Here is a 23247-nt window from a genome sequence, read left to right as displayed (position 1 = left end):
CTGTTAATGTACAAAGACGGAATAACAGTGGAGCTTCTTACAGCCCTCTCACTTGTCTTCGGTCCTGCATTAAAAAAATATTATTCAAAACAATGATATAGAAGAAATGTTAAAAAAAAATGGCTGGAGAGAAATCAGCTTTCAAACAGTCTAAACAATCTTTAATTCAGCTGTGTGAAATGTACTAATTTAGTGTGCTATTCAGCAGAGTGACAAAGACACCAGGAAGGGGGAACATGCAGAGGATCATGGGTAAGTTCAAGTTTAAGTTAATTAAACTCTCATCCCATCCACATCGATGTAATACACTAACAGTGCAATGGAATTGTGCCTGAGTAACACAAAAACAAAAACCAGCAAGTCAATTTGGGGGTTTGTTTTTTTCTGTGTCAATGAATATTGAATACTTTTATATGGTGACATACTGTAACACAAAATCAATCAGAAAGTACAAACAGAATACACTGAAAGCATCAATGTAAAGTTAACAATAAGCAGCATTTACCTGCAAGTATTTACAAATATAATTTATCATATTGAGACAGCCAATTACGAACTGTTAAGCCAATCACAATTCAAATAGGAGGATATAATCAGAGTAAGTATAATGTTTGGGGAAAAACAGTATCTACTGATATTGTAGACAGTCAGGGGTGCCCCAAGGTTCCATACTGGGCCCAATTAAATTTTCCACATTTTGTAATAAGATTAACTATGTGAACTTAATTCTCTTTTGATTATTTTATGTGTTTAAACTTTATAAACTTTATCTTACATTCTACATTCTTCTTGTGGTGTAACTGTCATCTCAACTACTGTTATTAAAAGAACAAAACCACAAGTCATAATAAACCATTGTTGACTCACAGTGTCAGATTTCTCAATAATAGTACACAGGCTGAGTGTTTGCAGCAGATCAGTGTCCTCTAAAATCTTTAAATAAAGTTTAATTTGAACCGGCAGGAATCTGAAGTTCTCGTGGACGAAGCGTTTGTCTCAGGCTCTTCACCCCGGAGACTCTCAGGGTTACAGCACAGTTGGAGAACCTCCGCTACCACCCCTCCACTCCCTCTCCCTGCCAGCCCACACCTTCCTATCTGAGGGGGATGAGGACCTGACAATCTCCCCCTACGCCAGCTACACCTCCCTGACCGAGAGAGCCCCGCCCATCATCAGTGGCTGGCTGGACAAGCTGTCTCCACAGGGGTGCGTTTTAATCCAGCACTGTAGACCACTGCTGTGTTTGATTTAACTACCTGTGTGTGGGTCTGTGTCTGTGTAGGATCATGTGTTTGTGTGTGCTGTATTTGTCAGGAGTCAGAGATCAGCACCGGCTCTTCTGCTGCGTCTTCTCCTCTCTTCTCCTCCCTGTGTCTCCTCTCTCCTGAGGAGCTGCCTCTGCCTCGTCACCTTACTCTCCTCCTCCTCCTCTTCGTCTTCTTCTTCATCTTCTGCTCGGTGTGTTTGTCTTTTCTCCTGTCCTTCTTTTCCTCCTTTTTGTGTCTACTCTTTCAAAAACAAAGATCTTCTATGGATATTTTGTTTCACCATTGTTGAACACTCTTATTACTACACATAACATTCATACTGCACAATAACCAGCCATTGATTTTATTTTATTTATCTTTATTCTTTTCAATATATCTGTCTTCCAACATTTTAAAGATTTGGTTATTTTGTGTTTGGAGTAGAAACTAAAATGATAAAATAAAGATGACCTTTCACATGCTGCAAAAACTCAAATTTTACCAAATGTATTTGTTTAATTTCTCGTCAAACTATCTGATTATGTAGAAACATAAGCCACATTCACATGACCAGTCCAGATAAACATCTTATTTGAAGATATTACAAAAACAATATTGAAATATCGGGCCTTATCTGTATGTAGTTTCTTGAAAAGCAAGACATTTCATCTTATTTCACATTTGGTTTGTAGTCTTTGAGTTTTTACAGTGTAAGACAGATAGATTGTGTTTATCTTTGTGTCGTTGTCTTAAAAGTGTTCCTGTCTCCAGATCTTATGAGCGTTTTGTGTTTTCAGAAACTATGTTTTCCAGAAGCGCTACGTGAAGTTTGACGGCAAAAACCTGATGTACTTTGGCAGTGAGAAGGTAAAAATAAAAAAAACACTGATGGTTTATTTTATGATTGGTTTTAATCAATTGTTTTGTTTGGATTGTATCAATACTTCTACACTCGCTGAGTAGAAATATTGGCACAATCCAAACTCTAAGTGGATGTGAAAAATAATATACTAAAAGAATCATTTAAAAACAGAACTACAATTTCTTAACAACCTAATATGAGTGATTACAACAACAGAGAACCAATATTTATTCAATAATATCCCACTTGAAACAAATGATGATAATGATATGAAAATAATACTTAAATATAAAAATATCGAACAGCTCGCACATCCGAAATGTTGAGTACTGGGTGCTGGACAAAAAAACATCCAAAGACAGAGAAAGACTAATTCTGCAGGAGCTGCTCCAATTCAATTTTAATGGGAATTATTACCACTTGTAACGTCTCGGGCCTCTCTGTTGAAGGACGAGGGCCTGAAACGTTACATGTGGTCATAATTCCCATGAAAATATTACTGAACATTGAAAGATCGGCTCTTTATAATCCATCCTCTAAAGACCTGTTTAATACCTGATCAGCACCAGTCTGTAGAACTCTCTGTGAAGTCAAATTCAAGGGCAAGGGTTATTTTACTTTTGTTTCTTTAGACAATAAATCTGCTAGTTAAAGAAACTGAGAGGTAGAAAATGCATTCTGAAAATCTTGTTCAATCTCTGCCCACATTTTCTGATTAAGTCAAACAAACATCATATTACAGCAGATTAAAACGATATCAGCGATTTTCAAAGAAAGCTTACCTCCTGGAGAAGACACCTGCCACCCACCTGCTGTTGTATTGCTCTCGGTTCTTTGTCTTTGATCATTAACAGACAGTAACAAACAGTAATATTCAAAACTTAAACCAGCAGCAGGAGCCTGATTCACAAGAGAACTGTTCAATTTCATGTGAGACAGTCAGGTAGCCTATGTAACAGATTGTTCAGGTGTCCTGGAAAGAACAGAAATGTTTCCCCTACAGTCTGTTCATGGTGATGATCACGATACCAGAATTGTAATCTGAGACACTAAAAGCGATATCGATAAGAAGCACAACATAATAAAAAGTCATAGAGACCCAATATTGGGTGATTTCTTGTTTTTAGATATGAAGTAACCTCCGATGAATGTGACATATACAGATCAATAAAGAGGTTTCTGTCTGTATTCTGTGTTCCTGGTTTATTTATGTGGCATCAGATCTTTTAAATCACCTGTTGTGTTTCAGGACGTTTACCCCAAAGGAGTGATCCCATTGGCTGCCATCCAGATGGCCCGCCCCGCCAAAGACAACAAGTTTGAGATTGTGACGAGTCACAGGATCTTTGTTTTCAAGGCCGATAATGAAGGTAAACACATACACCTACATTAAACCCTACATAAGAAGATGCACAGTAATTTATAATAATAGGCTAAATGTAATTTATAAAGTGATTTTCAGAATGCTCAATAACACTTTATAAAATCACATTACAGTTTTAAATATAATGAATGAAACAACACATTAAAACAAACTTTGAAAAGTTGGATTTTGAGCAGTGACTTGAGTCTTGGCCGGTTGGTAAAGTCTCAGATGTGTTTGGGGAGAATCTTTATGAGTATATCTGTTTTGATGTCCAGAGCTGGTTAAGTTTCCGTAAAAATGAAACTTTCTCACACACAGGTGTTGTGTTTTAGGCCTGCAGTCATAAAATCAACCTTGTGATCACTTTTCACAGGAGAAAAACATTTACACGTCTACATTGCACACACATACAGTATAAAGTAACACACAGCAGTCTATAAAGCTTTATAGACTCGTCTCCAGCTGGGACAGACAAAGACCGACCCAGTGACCGACTGCACTCAGACAGACCTGAACCAGGTCTTTATCAGTTTCTATTAACAGAGTCTGGTGTCAGATATCGTTGAACAAACACACAGCAGTTCAAGTCTGACCTGTAGCTCATTTCCTTCATGTCATTCCTCACTCTCTCTCTTTCCCAGACACAGGTTAAAAAACAGAAACATTTCTGAAGTTGACGTTGTAATCCATCCTGTGTTAGCTGTTGGAAAAATGGTTTAAAGAGGTCTTAAAAGGAACGACCGGATTTCAACCCGTTTCCAACCAAATATCCGAGTGCTCACTGGGATGTCGGCTTTAAAGGGAGAAATGTTATCATGTTGCAGAGCATGAAAAATAAGGAGGGTGATAATGATGATCTGTTTGCTGTGGGTCAGTGCTGAAGCGGCGGTGGGTGGGCACGCTGCAGGAGCACGTCAGGGATCAGCTGGTGTTTGGTCGGAGGCGGTTCGGTCCAGGTTCTCACTGTCAGAAACACGGCGTGCTCGAGCTGAAAGGAACCAAGTCCAAAGTTTACGCCGCCATCATGACCGACCAGATCTGGCTCTACAAGAGTGAACAGGTGACAACTTGTACACACTTTTACACCGTCATATGTAAACATACTCAGTCAGTCAGTAAATGTCAAAACTCCAACTTCAAACTGCTTCTGTGATAATTAATCTTTATAAGCTTGGTGTAAAATAATTATTTAATACTTGTATTTTTAAATAGAAAACTGAATTTTACACCCTTAATAAAACCAAAAATGGATTATATGACGTGTTTCTGTAGTGTAGTATTTTTTATACGGCTGCTGGGTTTGAATCCTCACCACTGTTTGGATCAGATTTGTATTGATCTGTTTGAGCTCTCATCATGTGATGATTATTGTTCATTTTAAATTACAACTGGTTGATTTTATATTCTGTTAGCGGTAACTTTTCATCCCAGAAAGAGCAGAAGTCAAATACAACTGCAGACGAGTTTCGTTCAAACACGCACCTCTGTCCTCTGAAATGTTTTCATCAGCTTCATGTGTGTTTCTAAAATGTCTCCCTGCAGTGTTTCCGTAACGGGATCGGCATCACGGTGATCGAAGCTCGAGGATCGACCATCAGAGACGGAAAACACAAGAGCTTCGAGCTCATCACGCCGTACAAGAACTTCAGGTATCACTGATTCTGCAACAGAATGGAGAATAAACATCACAGGGTTCACTTAGATCATCTTTCTGTTATTATTAATATTATTATTATTTGTATTCTGTTTGTTTGTTGATCTGAAAGCTATGAACTAGAGATGTTCCTCCTGAAACAGAAGCTGCTGTAATCTGAGTGTTAGAATCTGTAGCTTCAGCTCTGTGGACGAAACCTAAACCAGACAATCTGCTCTGACAGACTGAGCTGTGTGGTCTGAAAATCAGGTCACTAAATCAGAAAAAAAGCTCCTTTTAGCAGCTGGCTCCCTGCAGCTCTGCAGCGTGTCCACTCACAGCTCAGTGCAATCTGATGAGTTTAACAGAAACAGGAAGTGATGTCACTTCAGTCTCTGGTTCCCAGGAAGTCTGTTTCTATTGATGTTGTAACTAAATAAACCCCGAAAATGATCAGACTTACAAAAGGGAAAAGGGGTTCATGTCTTAAAAATGAAGTCACCATGGCGACTTGTCACAAAACCTGACTGCAGACCTTTGACCCCCCCCCCCCCCCCTCTCAGCTTTACATCAGAGTCGGAGCGGGAGAAGCGGTTTTGGATGGAGGCTCTGCAGGAGTCCATCGCTGAGACTCTGTCGGACTATGAGGTGGCCGAGAAGATCTGGTCCAACCGCTCCAACAGGATGTGTGCCGACTGCAAGGCCCTGAACCCCGACTGGGCCTCCATCAACCTGTGTGTGGTCATCTGCAAGAACTGTGCAGGTACCGAGTGGCTCACTAATAAACTGATAGCAACAACATAGCAACTACAGCAACGAACAAACAAAACTTTACCTACCATTTACTGAATTCTCTTCTCTTGTAAGCTCACATACATTTTGAACATGGGGTTTAAAGTTTACTTTCTTTGAATACAATCTATATCTAAAAACAATGCGGATACTTGCTCATGCACGTACTAAAGCATTCTAAATTCTGCAAGAAATCATCCATTAAACTAGAATGTAGAGCAATCAGCACCTGTTGTTACATTTTCTTTGCATGCATGGAGTCAGTGTCTTCAAACAGATAACAAACTTAATATTATTATCTGATTATAAAACTTATAAGCTTAAATGTCACCTGTTGGCAGTATGTTAACACACCTGCTCAGGTAAACTCAGTGTGTTTATGCTGTGTGTTGATTTTACTGCGAATACCTGCAGGGACACGAATCACTGCATGACAAATTCTCACTGTGCAGGTTCAACCACATTTTGTGTGTGTGTGTGTGTGTGTGTGTGTGTGTGTGTGTGTGTGTGAGTGATGTCATCCTCCAGGTGTTTTGTCTCTTGTGTCACCTGAATCCTGTCATCACTTTGAATGTTTTGTGTCTCATGTGAAACTGATCTCTTTATGTTCAGGGTCACGGAGTCTGAAGGGGAGTTAGGTGTCCCTGTCACGTTGCTTGTACTGACTTGTAGCTCGTTGACTGGACGCTTCACTGTGATGTCATTTCTTTCTCATCAGAGTTTTTATTGACGGCCCTAAATAGGGTTGTGACGTTAACCAAGTTTTTACATTTCAAATCGATTCTGTGAAAATCAAACAATATCGATAATCTGTTTTCATGCCACAGTAACAAAAAACTCTTTGGGTGCTTGTGTGTTTTTATGTGTGTGTGTGTGTGTGTGTGTTTTTATGTGTGTGTGTGTGTGTGTTTTTGGTGTGTCTCCCTGCAGGGCAGCACAGAGGTCTCGGGACGATGGTCTCAAAAGTTCAGAGTCTGAAACTTGACACCAGCGTGTGGAGCAACGAGATCGTCCAGGTGAGACCAGAACCAATAATATTGAATCAAACAATATACAATACAACTTTTTTTGTATACTTTTATATTTATATTTACGAGTTATCAAGTTAGTATTCCTACTGTTCTAAGCAAAGAGTTAATGTACTGGTTATAGAGTGTTGATATATCTTATCGATCTTATCTTAATCTATTAATAATAGAGTAAAATAAGGAGATACTCACTGAAGGTATCATACCAGACAGCAATCATTTTATAGATGACGAAAAAAAGAAATAATCAGCTGGTCCAGTCTATCACCTGGAACACATCACACTATCAGAGCTGAAGCTTTGTTCTGTCATCTGATAGATATGAAGGTCAAATATGGTGACCTCTCAGTCTCCTTCTGTGTTCTGCAGTTCTGGGTCCTGAAGCGATCATGTTTTTTTGTTTGTTTGTTTATATTAGCTGTTCATCATGCTGGGGAACGACCGGGCCAATGAGTTCTGGGGGGCGGGTCTATCTCCGTGGGAGGAGATGGACTGTGACGCGTCGCCCGAGCAGAGACGAGAGTTCATCACCCAAAAATACAAAGAGGGACGATTCAGACTGAAACACCCGACGATAAGCAGCCAGGATGAGCTGCTGAAGGTCAGAGTCACCATCGATAACTCACATCTGTGCATCACTGCTGATACAGTCTATATCAATGTGTGAGACAACAAGTGCTACATTACAAATAAATACTGTTAGAAGAATATGGTTTGTGAATTTAAAAAGTAGTATTATAAAATAAAAATGTTCCTTAAATACAATAAAAGAGAGAGAGGACGTTATTTTAATGCAACATAAACTATATCGATATAAACGATATTGTCTTACCCTATATCTTGTTTGAAAATATATCGATATATCTTAAAAACTCGATATATTTCCCAGCCCTACACGGACCAGAGGTGAAGTTCAGTGACTGAATTAGCTGAGGTGACACCTAGCAGCTCCCACCTGTCACTCAAAGAGGCCACGCCCCTAATTTTACATCACCTGAAGCCTGAAAGTATATTTTAAACGGGTGTGTTGAATTTAAATTCAGCCAGTACAGTTGTAATGAATGAAGAAATGATCTGTAGATACCAAAACTGTTTTTTTTTACCAGGCTGGAAACATGTTTATTTCTGCTGTAAAGTTAGACATGAAAACATGGGGCTCTATGGGGATTGACTCACTGCAGGAGATTGCCTCTAGTGGATATTAGAGGAATTGCAATATTTGTCAGTGTTGGCTTCTTTCATAAGCTTGCTGCTTTTTTCAAAACCTGGACAAAGACATTTTTTCCCAGAGTGCACTGGGACATCAGAGAAATAAAGATAAAAGCTGCTGGAGGCTCAAAGAAAAAAAGAACCACACAGGGAGTAAATCTCTCTCTCTCTCTCTCTCTCTCTCTCTCTCTCTCTCTCTCGCTCAGGTTTTGTGCTCGGCCGTCTCTGAACAGATTCTTCTGAAAACCGTCACTCAGATCTTCTCGGAGGCAGAGTCAGCTCGGCTCGCCAACGACTCCAACGGCTGCCAACGACACCTGCAGCAGCTGAATCACTGCACGCCGTCAGGTATCTCTGCTCCTATCTACTGCAATCTACTGCAACCTCATTTAATTTACACTGTATCAGGTGGCACGAGGGCCGTGTTTATGCAAGACTCTATACACAACATGGTGTTTATTAGGAAAGCACTGGGCAGACATTCATCAGTACATTTTATTTAATAAACAGTACTTTTAGATCTCAAGATCTAGACTTATCTCAGAATAACAACGCTTGTTTTCCTGTGATAAAAACTTGAGTTCAGCTGCGTTCTTGAGCTTTTCAGAATTGAACTTGTTATCACAGAAAAAAACAGTGTTGTTTTCTCGAGATAAATAAGTCAAGATCTCAAGAAAACAAGTGGAGTTTTATCTTTATCATGAGAAAACTGAGTTTTATAAAATGTTTGGATGAATGTCTGCTGAGAGCTTCTGTATTTTAACAACACAGGGACATTTGTTGGTATATTTGCAACATAGTCTATAGCAAACCATGTGTATCATATGCATCAATCTGAGTTAAAACAGTCAAAACATGTTTTTAAAGTTTTCTTTTTCATGTCAAAGTTTGATATTCGGGTATTATGACAAGCCTAAAACTCTGGGTGTGTTATTCACCTTTACTCTGCACTTTAGATGGAGCTCCAAACACCAAACACATACAGTAGATATGAAGCAGTCATTTTTATTTTATTCAAATAATTTACAAGAATCAGTCATTTTCTTATTGAAGAGACGACATTTATTCCTCCTGTGAAACTACAGAGACTGCAGTCTTGGTGCTGAAGGTCAGCCGTGTGTGTGTGTGTGTGTGTGTGTGTGTGTGTGTGTGTGTGTGTGTGTGTGTGTGTGTGTGTGTGTGTGTGTGTGTGTGTGTGTGTGTGTGTGTGTGTGTGTGTGTGTGTGTGTGTGTGTGTGTGTGTGTGTGTGTGTGTGTGTGTGTGTGTGTGTGTGTGTGTGTGTGTGTGTGTGTGTTGTTCCCGCAGGGAGGCTTTCATTGTGTTACATTTTGCTTCAGTTAGCAGAGACACACTGATTCTATTCTACCGACTGACCCAGAGTCGACACAGTCTGAGGACCACACATCCGTTTACTTCTGTTTAATGTATGATCTTAATTCTCAGCATGTTGCCATGTTGACTGATATTATGTTTTTGTTTTGTCATCTGAATTCTTCCTGTCAGACCCCGATGTGTACGATGAGATCATGCAGCCCGTCCTGCACTCCGGTTACCTCTACAAGTCCGGCTCGGCCCACAGAGGAACACTGTCGAGGAAAACCAGAGAAGGTGGGAGGAGGGAGGATGAGCTTTGGAGGAGGAATTGTCCTCTGAAATAATAAAAAAAGAAAAGGAAAACAAAGAGGCTTTATTATAGAAAATGTTCCATAAGTGACTCCTTCAGATTTTAAAACCTACAGATGAATTTCCATTTTTTTCTCTTGAAGCCTGTGAAATTAAATGTGCAGATTATTATTATTTTTTGTCAGACTTCCAGAAGTTCTGGTGTTCAGTGGATCAGTCTCTGCTCCTGTACGAGTCGGATCGATCAGCTGATCCCTGCATGCAGATCAGCGTCAAAGACATTGTGTGTTTGGGTGTCAGTCGACCTGACTCCTCCCACAGCAGCAACGGCTTCATCGACAGGTACGCGCTCTCTCTCTTTATCTACAGGATAAATGAAGCTTTACATACATAGAGAAATAAATATTTGTGTGTGTTGGCAACATTTTCCATACTTTGATACATTTTTATACCACATGTTTTAAAACATAAAAACTGTTATTTTAAATGATCTCCAGTATCAAAAAGTCACATTCTGAACAGCGGTTGTCCTGTGTCTTAAATACACATTATTTGTCAAATAACGACATTCCTCAAGTCATTTTGTCATCTCATGAAATTGCAAAAAAAGAGCAGAGGAGGAGCCACTGTCTAAATTGCACAAATACATCAGCGACAATTCAGTACCGAAACATTGCCAACATATTTGTGCATTTTAAACAGTGTGTGCGCACCCCATGTACAGAGGCTGCAATCCTCTGGACAGACAGTCTGGGATCGAACCCGGCCTGTGGCTCCTTTCCAGCTCTCTCTTTCACTGATTTCTGTCCTATTTATAAATAGAGGCATTAAAAGCCTGAAATTACCATTAAGAAAAAGATACTGTATATATATATATATATATATATATATACACACACACACACAGGCCTCTAATTTTTGTTGCCTTGGTATTGAGGTGTAGAACTCTTATGTGTGTGATTGTGTATTTATTTCAGGTTTCGTTACACCTTCGAGCTCTATCTGACGTCAGACAAACTCCATCAGTTTGGTTTGGAGACGGCTGACACTCTGCACAGCTGGACCAGATCCATCGGAAAGGTCTGAATACACACACACTCATTACCAACACACACGCCATACTGAGTCTTTAATCAGTCATTTTATAATAAAGAATCTTTTAGCTCATTTCAACCAAAACATGTTTCATAGTAAAGTTTAAAAGTTTTTGTGTTACGTTTAGATATTTTGAAGAGACGTACAGCTTACATCGTGGTAAAATATGCAGTGATAATGAGGGAATTCTAATGAAACGGTAGAAAATTGGAAAAAAGTAAGATTTAATATTAGAAAAAACATTTAAATTCACACAATATTCTCAATCTTTGGATCTATGGATTCAAAGATAAGCTGACCTAAACTTCCTAATTGAGATTAGAATATGAAACACAAATACCACGAACCTTTTGTGTCTTCACAAACTGTCTGGTCGTCCTTGGTTAGGCAACGACCCCCCTCAGCTGTCACTGCCTCCTGACTCGGGAGTTTGAGCGCGTGGGGCTGCTGCGGTACAGAGCCATGTTGGACGCTCAACATTGGAAGGAGGCGTTCTTTGTCCTGCAGAAGTCCAACCTCTTCATCTGTCCCCGGAATGACGGAGCGGCCGAGGACATCATCAACCTGAACCGGCTGCAGGAGCTCAGTGAGTCCTGGTCTACGTAGACTCCAGTCTGTCTGATCCACGGATTTATAAAACAATACATATTTCTAAATATATTCATTGAAACGCTGCGTCTGTGTTTCAGGTATCACCTCGGAGACGGAGAACCATGAGAAGAAGGACATCCTGGTTTTAGTGGAGAGGGGAAGGTGAGCAGAAAAGTTTCTCTGCTTTGGTTTTCTTTCTGTTCTTCCTCCACTTTGACCCCTCCCCCCCTCACTTTGGCCCCTCCCCCTCCTCAGGACGCTCCACCTGCAGGGTGTGGGCCGCACAGACTTCACTCTGTGGTACTCGGACATCCAACGAGCGGCGGGCGGGAAAGGAAACACTCTGAGAGAGCAGCAGCTGAGCAGGAACGACATCCCCATCATCGTGGACAGCTGCATCGCCTTCATCACGCAGTACGGTGAGGAGCCGCAATTCAATATTCACTTTTTTATCCAGACAGATTCAATGAGTAATGATTTTATATGAACAACAAATCAAATTGAATCATTGTCTCTGCAGCTCTTTTTAGTCTCTTTTTGCTCGTAAGCGTAGAACATTTGAAGTTTTACCACATGACACAAGACAGAAACACTGATATTGACTGATATGAAAGAAATGACCATGTTTATTGTGGAATAAGACGTCTGGCTGAGTCAGCAGGTAAGACTTTAACCCTCTGGAAACTTTCCATTTATTACATAAACCTGTTTAAATCTGAAACAGAAAATAAGTTCTCATGCCTCGTTTCTTTTTGCAAATGAAAGCTGTGCTGATTTGAGGTGAATGAATCATTTCAATCACCTGAGTGATGATCTGAGCATGCTCCGTAGGTCTGGGTCACGAGGGGATCTACAGGAAGAATGGAGCCAAGTCCCGGATCAAACTCCTGATGGAAGAGTTCCGGAAAGACGCTCGAAATGTCAAACTGCGGATCGGAGACCACTTCATTGAGGACGTGACTGACGTCCTCAAGAGGTTCTTCCGAGAGGTCGACGACCCCGTCTTCATGTGCGACTTGCACCCCCTGTGGCAGGAGGCCGCCAGTGAGTCCTCTTTACACCAGACCAAAGTCTTCTTGAACAAACAACAAGAGTCCTGGTCATCAGGTTCAGAATCCAGAGTCAAGACTCTCTGAGACACTTATTCATCTTCACTTTATCAGATTTTTCACAATTAATGTTGACCTCCAACAAGCCCAAATCCACACACAGTAAGTCATCAATAGATTAGAGTTCGTAACAGGCCATGATGACTTAGAAAACTCTAAATTACACACGTGGAAAAAAAAAAAGCGTGAAAAAAACGTGAAAAAGCGCAGACAAATAAAGAACAGATTAACAGATGTATGCCTAGCTCTGCTGATCGAAGAAACAGAATAGCACATGATACAAAAAAATCACAAGATCATACATGACTAATTTTTAAGAAACACATTTTTATTCTTCCAGTGGTCGATAAATCATTATTAACGCATCATTAGTTATTTAGACTGCTTTTTCAAGGCACAATATTTCCCTGTGACGTTTCACCTTCAATCTGAATGTCGCAGAGGCGTAATGGGGGGACGGTCTCTGTAGTAAGAGAGACCTGACAGATGTAAATCAGTATCAGCGTTACCAGCGGGGGTGTTTGTGTATGTCTGACCATGTGTATGTGGAGCTCCTGATGTGCCGTGCTTCCCCAACACCCCAATGCATAGACTGGGACGAGAATACTACGCTGTCGTTGAATCAATTTGAACGTACAAAGACGTAATGATGGGTGAGCTTATTGTGGCTCGTTTGAAGAAATGCAGTCTAAAATGGGCCTTTGTAAAAAAGCCTGTTGAGTCTCAGGTTAGGTTGAATCTCAGGTTAATTTAATCCCAGGTTGGGTTCAATCTCATGTTAGGTTTAGTCTCAGGTGTACCTAAAATGTCTCCGAGTTTAAAATCTGTCCTGTTTTTAGAAATCCCCCAGAGGAGTCTGAGGCTTGACCGCTACAAAGAGATCATCCGGACTCTCCCTCGAGTCAACAGGACCACCCTGGCTGCTCTCATCAGTCACCTGTACAGGTGAGCCCACAGCATCACACCTGATTCACCTGCAACATAATGTCACTTCCTGTCAGGTTATTCATCATTTATCAAATATTCCAAATTTGTTCTATTTGTAGAGAGGCATGTTTGGGGCTGCAGGACTCCCTTAAGTATCTGATGAGACGCTACATGAGTTGTGATTCTTTGCTTAAAATCAGGATTATTTTTATGTCATTGACCTGTTTTTTTTATGGGAAAACGAGAGACCATGCCCACATGCAGACATTTAACCGCTTCATGTACTTTGTGTAGCTTGGGAGTCATGGGGAACCTTTACTGACAGTCCATGTTGTTGATTTAGTCGTCGTTTCCTTTCTCTTGTCTCAGAGTCCAGAAGTGTGCTGATCTGAACCAGATGTGCACAAAGAACCTGTCGCTGCTGTTCGCTCCCAGTCTGTTTCAGACGGACGGGAAGGGAGAACACGAGGTGAAGATCGTAGAAGACCTGATAGACAACTACCTGTACGTCTTTGATGTGAGTATCACCTGAGGACAGGTTTACTCCAGTCTATTTGATATCATAAAACACCCCACACACTGTGAACGTCTGCTCTGTTTCAGATTGACGAGGAGCATCAGACTCAGATCGAGCTGGAGATCAGCCTCATCACCACCTGGAAGGACACGCAGGTACTGGTGCCACCTCACACCTGAGGTTTAGTCACACACAGAAACACAAAACACAAAACACAGATTTAGTTTCTGTCAAAGAATGACATTAAATGATTCATTTATATAGGTCAGAGTGTAATAGGAGTTATTAATGAACTGGTAATGAATCCACTGGGTGAACTCCATATAGAGTGGTGAATATAACTGGTTATTAAGTTAAACTGACAGAGGGGTGTGTGTGTGTGTGTGTGTGTGTGTGTGTGGTGTGTGTGTGCAGCTGTCTCAGGCCGGTGACCTCATCATTGAAGTTTACCTGGAGATGAAGATACCAGACTGCTGCATCACTCTAAAAGTAAGTCTGATCATCGCTTATTAATTTAATACTTCTCTGTTTCTCTTGAGTGAAGACTTAAGTTTCCGGTGTATTAAAGGGTTATTCTGGTATTTTTAAACATGGACACATATTTAGATATTTTTCAGTTTAGTTTAGACTTGCTGAAACAGGTAAAAAAACGTTTCTGTCTGTCTTTAAAAAAAGATGAAGATGATTTTTAACCACAGACAGTTGTTTCATCTCTCCAGACTACATAGAGAAAAACTGAGATTTTACCACCAGTGTTTCTATCTCTTTGTTTGTTTGCCTCACTGTGCAAACTAACAGGTTGATGCAGGGGTAGACAAACAGCTCCTGTGTTCTGTGAGGTAAACTGACTGTTTCTGTCAATGTAGTCTGGTATGTTTGGAGATAGTGATGTAACCGATGTTTCTGAGCCTGTCAGTGACAAAAGAAGACCTTTCAGTGCCTGATATTGTGCCTTTTATTAGTTTATAAAGCATTACATGGCCTTGCACCAGACTACCTATCAGATATGATTTAAGTTTATGAACCAGTACGGCCCTTAGTTGTTCCACAGAGCAGGACAAAAACCTTTGGCGATGCTGCTTTCAGCTGTTACGCTCCGAGACTGTGGAACAACCTTCCTGAGGGTCTGAGAGGAGCCCAGAATATCGAGATTTTTAAACGCTGTCTTAAAACTCATTTATTCAGTCTGGATTTTATATAGTGATTTATATCAATTCAAATCTTAACATTTTTGTATTGTCTTTTTTATCCTACTACAATTTTAAATATTCTTCTCCTATGTATTAATTTTAATATCTTACTGCTTTTATGTGTCGTATTTTATTTTTTATTTTTGGTGTGCATTAGTCTCTCAATGATATTATCAATGATTTTATAAACTACTTTTTTGTCAATAACTTTTCTGCACTCTTGTAAAGCACTTTGAACTGCAATTTAATTTATCTGAAAGGTGCTAAATAAATAAAGTTTGTTTGATTGATAGTCATTGAGAACCAAAAATAGGTGTTGCAAAGTTGTAACATTATTAGAGAATTATCCTTCAACAAGGAGGCAGAATTGACTTCCCAGCTTTGTGTTACATATGACCTGCGCAGGTGTCTCCCACCATGTGTGCCGAGGAGCTGACCAATCAGGTTCTGTTCATGAGGAATGTCCCAGCCACAGACAGAGACGTGTGGATGACGTTTGAGGCCATCGAGGAGGGACAGCTTGGTGAGAAGGAGACACCAGCACCTGCACACCCGCCCCCCTCTCTCTCTCTCTCTCTCTCTCTCTATCTCTGTGACACGCCTGGATTGATGAGTTCAGGGTGCCTGGGAGATTTCACTCTCTTGACTTGTCTGTTGTGTTGTCTCCGTCCATTCAGAGCGTCCGCTACACCCCAAAGAGAAGGTGCTGGAGCAGGCGCTGCAGTGGTGCAAGATGGCAGACCCGAGCTCCGCCTACCTGGTGGTGAAGAGAGTTCCTAAAGGAGAGGGCATCAACATCCTCACCTGTAGGTCACACACTGAACACACACTGCCTCATTAAAGAGCGTCAGGTGTAGCTCCTTGTCTTACAGCTGCAGCTTTGTAAATGTGTTCAAATTGTTTCTCTCCCAGTTATCAAACCTCTATAGTGATGTTACTATTAAACTTAATGTAATGAGAGTGTGGTTGTGTTATCTTTCCATCAATCAGCCTATAAGAGTGAGATCATGAAGGTGGGTCTGCTGAAGTGTCGGGAGGAACCTCCGAAGCTGCTTCAGGGAAACAGGTTCCAGGAGAGGACGTTCCAGATCAAAGAGCACAAACTGCTGCTCAAAGACAAGAAGGTAACACATTCTCACAGAACACCAGTAAACACCAGTAAACACCAGTAAACACCAGTAAACACAAGTAAACACCAGTAAACACACTGACACTGGTCCCAGCCTCTAACTGGTCTCTGTTGTTGTCCAGAGCATCAAACCGGAGAAGGAGTGGGCTCTGAAGTCCATGAAGATCTACATCGGCATCCGCAGGAAGCTCAAAGCTCCGACCAGGTGACACACACACACACACACACACACACCTCCGCTTCTTACAGCTGTGACATCCTATCTTAAAAGTCTGTGTGTGTGTGTTTGTGTCTGTGTGTGTGTGTGTGTGTGTGTGTGTGTGTGTGTGTGTGTGTGTGACAAAGATGTAACAGTAAATGTGTGTGTTACCTGTCTCCTCCTGCAGGTGGGGCTTCACAGTCATGTCAGACAAACACCAGCTGTGAGTTTCCTTTTCTATCTCTTCTCTTCATTGTTTAGGAGTCAGGAGTGTTCAGAGTTTAATCATGGAGTTTATTTTGTTCATGAAAAGATGTTTATGTTGTTCACAGCAAATACCAGCAAAATTTAAATCTTGAATCAGGTTGAAGCCTTTTCTTCTTCTTACCCTTTTTCCTTCATTCTCCTTCCTCCTCCTCCTCTTCCCCCTCCCCCTCCTTCTCCTCCTCCTCCTCCTCTTCCCCCTCCCCCTCCCTCTCCTCCTCCTCCTCCTCCCCCTCCTTCCTCCTCCTCCTCTTCCCCCTCCCCCTCTTCCTCCTCCTCTTCCCCCTCCTCCTCCCCCTCTTCCTCCTCCTTCTCCTCCCCCTCCTCCTCATTCCTCCTCTTCTTCCCCCTCCTCCCCCTCTTCCTCCTCCTTCTCCTCCCCCTCCTCCTCATTCCTCCTCTTCTTCCCCCTCCTCCTCCTCTTCCTCCTCCTTCCTCCTCCTCCCCCTCTTCCTCCTCCTTCCTCCTCCTTCCTCCTTTTCCCCCTCTTCCTCCTCCTTCCTCCTCCTTCCTCCTCCTCCTCCTCCTCTTCCTCCTCCTCCTCCTCCTCCTCCTCCTCTCTTTCAGGTTTCTGTGCTGCACCAGTGAGGCTGACCTCTGGGACTGGATCACGAGCTTTCTCAAAGCTCAGGTGAGATCATGCGTCCTCCTTAAACGTGTCAATCAGCTGATTCAGGATCAGGTTCAGTTCAGCAGAGGACTGACAGCTGGAGCCTTAACGCAGCGTACTTCCCTCAGCTGTGGGCGTGACGTCTGTTGGAGTTCACTCCATGCCAGAGTGCGAGTGTGGAGGGATCAGTTTGAGAAAAGCCCCTTCTCTGTTAGAGGACGTATCATATATAAGACAGTGTTTAAACTCCAGTTCCCAGAATCCTCTGGAGCTCTGAAGGCCATCTGCTCACCGTTTCCTGCTCTCTCTTCTTCTTCTTCTGTGGTTGTTTTCAGAACGAGGACCCTGGTCCTCCGGTGCTGAGGCGTCACTCCTCCTCTGATATCTCCAAACAGAAGTTCGGCACAATGCCTCTCGTCCCCATTAGAGGAGACGAGAGCAACAGCAGCCTGCTGTCGGCCAATCAGACGCTGGTATGGTCACCTTAAACTTTGTACCGTTTTGATTTTTCAATCCATTTATCTGATGAAAAAACTAAACTGATATATATGATGGTTTATTTTTTTAGGTATTTAAACGATTTCATACTCTAAAATGTTTCTTTTCTTCTCTGCAGAGAAAGTTACACGACAGAAGGACTCTCTCCATGTACTTCGTGAGTATTTATTTTTCAGGACTAAATACTTTTATTTTTACTTTGTGTTTTTTATTCTACTTTTTATTTCTATTAGTTTGTACTTTTTGGGTACTTAAAGTCTTTAAATGTGATTTTTCACACTTAAATATAATATAAATCAAGTATATCCTCTGAAAATAACTCTGTGAGTCATGACTGTCTACAATGGGTGTAACACCCGAGTCCCACTGTCTGTGATGTTTTCAGAGTTTTCAGAGTCCTATCTTCACTTTGTTTACATCGCCAGGACGGCCGGCTGACTCCTCCCCTCGTGTATAAAAGTTGTTTAATTGAGGGACTAGAGAAAAGAAGAATAACATACTGTACTCACTGCTTAACTGTGTTTCTAGATCACGCTCATTTCAGGTAAATTTACATGCAGTGTGAAGATACGAGCATAATAAAGATCACTAGCGTTAGCATGCTAACACAACAATGCAGCGCGAGTTGTTTTGGTGTCATGCTGGTGCTCAAGGGCGACATCTGCTGGATCAAAAAAATCACACATAAAGCCTTTAATGATTTTTTTTTTCTTTGTTGGCATTTTGAGATATTTTTTCAGTTTTACTTTGTTCTTTGTGATTATGTTTTACTTTAACTGCATCATGGTGAGTATTTCGGGGGACGGCTGTGGCTCATTTGGTAGTCGTCGTCTCTCTACCGGAAGGTCTAGGGTTCGATCCCCAGCTCCGACAGCAACATGTCCGATGTGTCCTTGGGCAAGACTCTTAACCCGGAATTGCTCTCGATGCTTTGTCGGCGGCAGCATTAGAATGCGTATGGATGGGATTAGTTACTTCTGATGGTCTCACTACATAACAACCTGTACCATCAGGGTGTGAATGTGAAGGTGGGACATGCGGTGTAAAAACACTTTGAGTAGTCAGAAGACTAGAAAAGCGTTATGTAAGTCCATTTCCTGTGCACTTTGTGTGATTCAGTGGATAAATGATCGTCTCTGTCTGTTGATCGGCAGCCCATGAAGGTGCAACAGGACTCGTTGGAGGAGCGCCCTGAGTCTCCGGACCTCCCTGAGCCGCTCTACGAGGAGGTTGGGGACTTCGGCCTGCAGGTCCTGAAATCTCTGGAGACCAGCTTCCTGTCCAGCAGCACTTCAGAGACCCAGGAGGTCCTGGACCAGCCGCCGCTCAGACTGGTTCCGTTGGAAACGGGACACATAGACCACATCATTGTCCCCGAACCGGTCCTTACGGACGGGGGCTGCGTGGACTCTGAGGAGCAGAGAGGAGGAGGAGATGGAGGAGCAGACTGTCAGCAGCTCGCAATGAGGAGGAGGAGGAGGAGGAGTCAGCTGACGGGGGTCTGTACGCCGTCACAGGAGCTGCTGCTGCAGGAGCTGTCGTCTGCCTTTAACAGGAGGACCGAGGAGGGGGAGGGAGAGGAGGTGCAGGAGATACAGGAGGAGCGGAATCAAGACGATCAGGAGGAGAAGGAGGAGAAGCCGTATGATGTCTGAGAGGGAAGAAACTTTTATCACTACTCATTTAATTGATGAAAGTTTCCACAGAGTCTGCTTGAGTCAGGAGGAAATCTTTAACACCTGATACCTTTACATCAGATTTCTTTTTATTTCTGTTTCTGCAGCCATAAAAACAACACACCGACTGTCTGTTTAGAATCCTGCAGTATGTGACCGCCCACCTCAGTGATGGGCACGTTACTAAAAACTAGTAACTAGATACAGTTACAGTTTCAAAAAGTAAGTGAGTAACTTCCTGAGTTACTCATTTCCTTCATTATAAGTAACTGTAGCGTTACTTGTTTTTGCTTCAATGCTCATATTCATTTTCACATTATTCAGTGTTGCTGTTTGAGAGAAAACAACTCTCACATTCCTATAACATTAAAGCCAATTTAAATATGGAGGTCTTTTCTCTGAAGGCCACAATGTCTCTGTCAATCAGTCCTGGCAAACAGATTGTGGAGCTGGAGCTACAAACAGACAGAAGCCTTGGTCTCCTCGGTCTGCCGAGCTAAAGTGAGCTTCAGCTGGGTCTCGGGTGTCTGCAGTGGCGGGTTCTCTGACAAGTAGTTTAGTAGAAGCGTGTTGTTTGGCTTGGTGAGTCATCCTCGAGAAAGGAAGAATAATGTCGGTATTTCCAAGACAGAAAGTTCACGTCTGAATGATGATCAGCCTGTGTGTGTTTACTGCGCAGTGATATTCTTTTCCCTATGGATGCTATTGTACTGACTTTAGCGTCACCTCGCCCCATTTTTACCTCGGATATATTCATAAAAAATCACATCAGTATTCAAAGACCTGTCAGATCGGATCAAGTTGTTAAATTTGATTGATCATCTGACATAACACTGAGGATACAGGATTGATCTCAGGGAGCTGGTTTCCTCCTGACTCTTCAGGAGAGCCGGAGTTCTGACACGTGGGGTGGGATTTGAACTCCCTACCTGCCACTGTTGGTACCTTGCTCTCCCTTCAGTTTAGCTCGGATCCGATTATTTTGTTTGTCTGTTCACATAACTTTTAAAATGTGGCCTGTATCAGACTCCTGTGGGACCTGGTCACGGTCCTGAACTGACCCGCATGCCCAAAAAAAAAAAAAACACAAACACGTCGAATGCAGCACGGTGTGAAGAAAGATTATTTCATAACAGGCAGAACGATGATCTACAAGCTCCTGCAGAAGAACACATTTCTGTCCTTTTCAGTTATGGAGGTAACTTAAGGGTTCTGGCTTTTCAGTGGTTCCCTTGTAACCAGGGGAGATCACCGTGGTAACTGATGCTGAATATAAAACCAGCAGGATATGACACACTGAGGAGTCAGATCTCTTGATCACAGAGATCTGTGAGCTGATCAGGAGAGGGGAGGAGGGAGAGACACCGACAAACATTACCTGTTATTATTTTGAATATGAAATATATGATTGTGATATATATTATTAATGCTTCAGTTATCATCCCACAAGAGAGACTGAAGCACTGACGTTTTCTACTTTTTGTACGTATAAAATATCAAATTAGGTCTACTTCCTGCTTTCAGTTTCATGTTAAGAGCGCTATCCTGCTCCGTACAGCGCCACAGCTGAAACATAACATCTTAAACATTCAGACATGTCGCGTATGATACAATTAATAGTTTAAGGAAAGAGACAGGGGATATTATATTCAGATCTATTGTGCACTAAGAGATATTATAAGCCTTCATTTGCACATTCACTGTAAGATTTTTATTTTTTAGTTCTTTATGCATTCGTCGCTACATCTGTGCTTTTATTTTGGATTATGTGTTCAACTCCATCATATTTCTCTAATATCAGAGTTTGCACAGTCTGCTCATAGGATAATTAACCATGAATATCTGACCTGTGTCATATTTGGATCCACATGTGAAGGTAGCTCAAAACTGATTTGAGAAGATATGTTTTCATGTGACTTGTGCTGTTCACACTTTCATAGAAAAAATCAAAAGAATCAGATTCCGGCCATTTTTACCTGCAGTGTGAACGCAGCCAAAATCTCTCTCAGTTTGCGTCCCTTTCTGTTGTTGTGAAGTATCAGCGTGTGTAGATTGACTGCATTTTGAATTTTAAAGGCTCAGCTTGCAGCTTGAACCTGCAGAAAGTATCACACTCTGCTTTTAAAAAAGTTCTAATCTATGCAGACCCACAGATATCCTAGGGCCTACATTACCCACAATGCACTCTTCCTCTTACAAGTGTGGTTACTAGGATGGTAAATGATAGCAGCAGCTACAGCACGCAGCAGAGCATGAGCGTGGAGCTTAAGACGTCTCTGACCTCTCTTCTGTCTCCCTCCACACGAACACTAACGTCCTCAAACATCTTCAGCACACACACTGACCAACATGACATCACTTGGGGACATTTCACAAACATAACGTGACTCTTTCTGGAGACGATAAAGGGCTTTCAGCTTTGCTTTAATAGAATATAAGGTTATATTTTCCAAACACATGAAGACACCTCATGCAGAATCACTAGAGGTCATCTTTAAAGCCGTTAAAGTCATGTACTTAAAATAAGTTAGATGTTATGGTGCAGCAGAACTGCTAAAGAACAAACTGGTTTTAATGGGGACTCCTTGTGATGGACTTATACACAGTACTGTTGTTGTTGTAAATATAAGAGGACTGCATTTCATTTAACCAAACTGTACATTTTTACTCATTCATCATGTAATTACTATATCTTTATATGTTAACTTATTTTATAAAACTACAAATGTCCATGCCCCCAAACCCCTGGACAGAATGTGATGCTCTGAGTGGACAGCAGGGGGCAGCACGTTCATGTTTTTAAATGCACAACTGTGTTAGAACTCGAGGTCTGGATGAGCTTTATATAAAGTAAAATTAATACACTGAAATACAACTTTATCCATTTAAGATTTATTGACATGAAACAAGAATAAAGTAGAAAATGTAAGTGTCCACTCGTTGTCCCAGGCCTCAGTGTAACTGGTCCCACTGTGTCTGTATCCGTGTTCATACTGTGTGTATATCTGTTCTACATTATTCCATGGAGCCGTTTCTCTCCTGGAAGGTTTCATATCATAAAGGATGATATTAAATATATTTCTGGTTTGTAATCAGATGTTCATGTGTCTCCTTGTGAGTGTATGTGAATGATGCAATTTCCTTTATTTAAATGATCAGTGATATATCGATTTTTTAAAGTACTGAGGCATTTAAAAAAAAAAACGTAATTTCCTCATTCACTTTAAACCACAAAGCTGGCAGGAGAGAGAGAGAGAGAGAGAGAGCACAGTCTAAATTGCACAAATACATTAGCAATTAGCTTTTGCCAAGTTATACGTGCAATTTAGACAGAGTGCATGGATTTTCCTGCAATGTTGGTAAATAAAAGCAGGAAATTATCCAATATTTGGTGGTTATGACTTCTATGTTATTGTCACAATTATTATTAAAAAAAAATTATTGTTTAGGTGAATCCAGCTGCTGCTATCACAAGTTGACCTGATTGATTTTAGATTACCGGGCCCCAATATTCCATATTCCCACATTACCAACCACATGACCCCTCAGGGGCCACGATGGTAGGACTTCTTTCCCAGGAGGCTGGACAGTGTGATACCCTGATAATCAGAGCACACCCTCCAGTCCCCCTTTTAAAAAAAAAAAATGAGAACCTGCTCTCAGTCTGCCACTCTTTCAAGT

At 41.5% G+C, this 23247-nt stretch overlaps 1 protein-coding gene across 3 annotated transcripts in view; it reads left to right on the top strand.

Annotated features, from left to right (window-relative positions):
* arap3 (ArfGAP with RhoGAP domain, ankyrin repeat and PH domain 3) overlaps positions 1–22663 on the top strand; it is a 41448-nt gene extending 18785 nt beyond the window's left edge. The window contains exons 6-36 of one of the 3 annotated variants that reach the window (XM_065958749.1): positions 209–252; positions 964–1206; positions 1315–1458; positions 2045–2114; positions 3359–3479; positions 4351–4535; positions 5018–5124; positions 5672–5871; positions 6831–6916; positions 7347–7529; positions 8344–8485; positions 9642–9746; positions 9947–10103; positions 10739–10841; positions 11244–11442; positions 11546–11609; positions 11703–11866; positions 12279–12491; positions 13396–13501; positions 13853–14000; positions 14087–14155; positions 14415–14489; positions 15596–15713; positions 15868–15996; positions 16181–16314; positions 16442–16524; positions 16706–16741; positions 17350–17413; positions 17728–17865; positions 18009–18047; positions 19045–22663. In XM_065958749.1, the coding sequence (XP_065814821.1) occupies positions 209–252; positions 964–1206; positions 1315–1458; positions 2045–2114; positions 3359–3479; positions 4351–4535; positions 5018–5124; positions 5672–5871; positions 6831–6916; positions 7347–7529; positions 8344–8485; positions 9642–9746; positions 9947–10103; positions 10739–10841; positions 11244–11442; positions 11546–11609; positions 11703–11866; positions 12279–12491; positions 13396–13501; positions 13853–14000; positions 14087–14155; positions 14415–14489; positions 15596–15713; positions 15868–15996; positions 16181–16314; positions 16442–16524; positions 16706–16741; positions 17350–17413; positions 17728–17865; positions 18009–18047; positions 19045–19545 (4170 nt within the window). In that variant the 3' untranslated portion in view covers positions 19546–22663. Of the gene's footprint in view, positions 1–205; positions 253–963; positions 1207–1314; positions 1459–2044; positions 2115–3358; positions 3480–4350; positions 4536–5017; positions 5125–5671; positions 5872–6830; positions 6917–7346; positions 7530–8343; positions 8486–9641; positions 9747–9946; positions 10104–10738; positions 10842–11243; positions 11443–11545; positions 11610–11702; positions 11867–12278; positions 12492–13395; positions 13502–13852; positions 14001–14086; positions 14156–14414; positions 14490–15595; positions 15714–15867; positions 15997–16180; positions 16315–16441; positions 16525–16705; positions 16742–17349; positions 17414–17727; positions 17866–18008; positions 18048–19044 lie in introns of all 3 variants that reach the window. The other 2 variants (XM_065958748.1, XM_065958750.1) reach the window with 2 other exon arrangements.
* The last annotated feature ends 584 nt before the right edge of the window (positions 22664–23247 follow it).

This window comes from Labrus bergylta, chromosome 9 (genome assembly GCF_963930695.1).
Source record: "Labrus bergylta chromosome 9, fLabBer1.1, whole genome shotgun sequence".
NCBI classification, from domain to species: Eukaryota; Metazoa; Chordata; class Actinopteri; order Labriformes; family Labridae; genus Labrus; species Labrus bergylta.
This window is presented reverse-complemented; position numbering and strand designations above follow the sequence as displayed.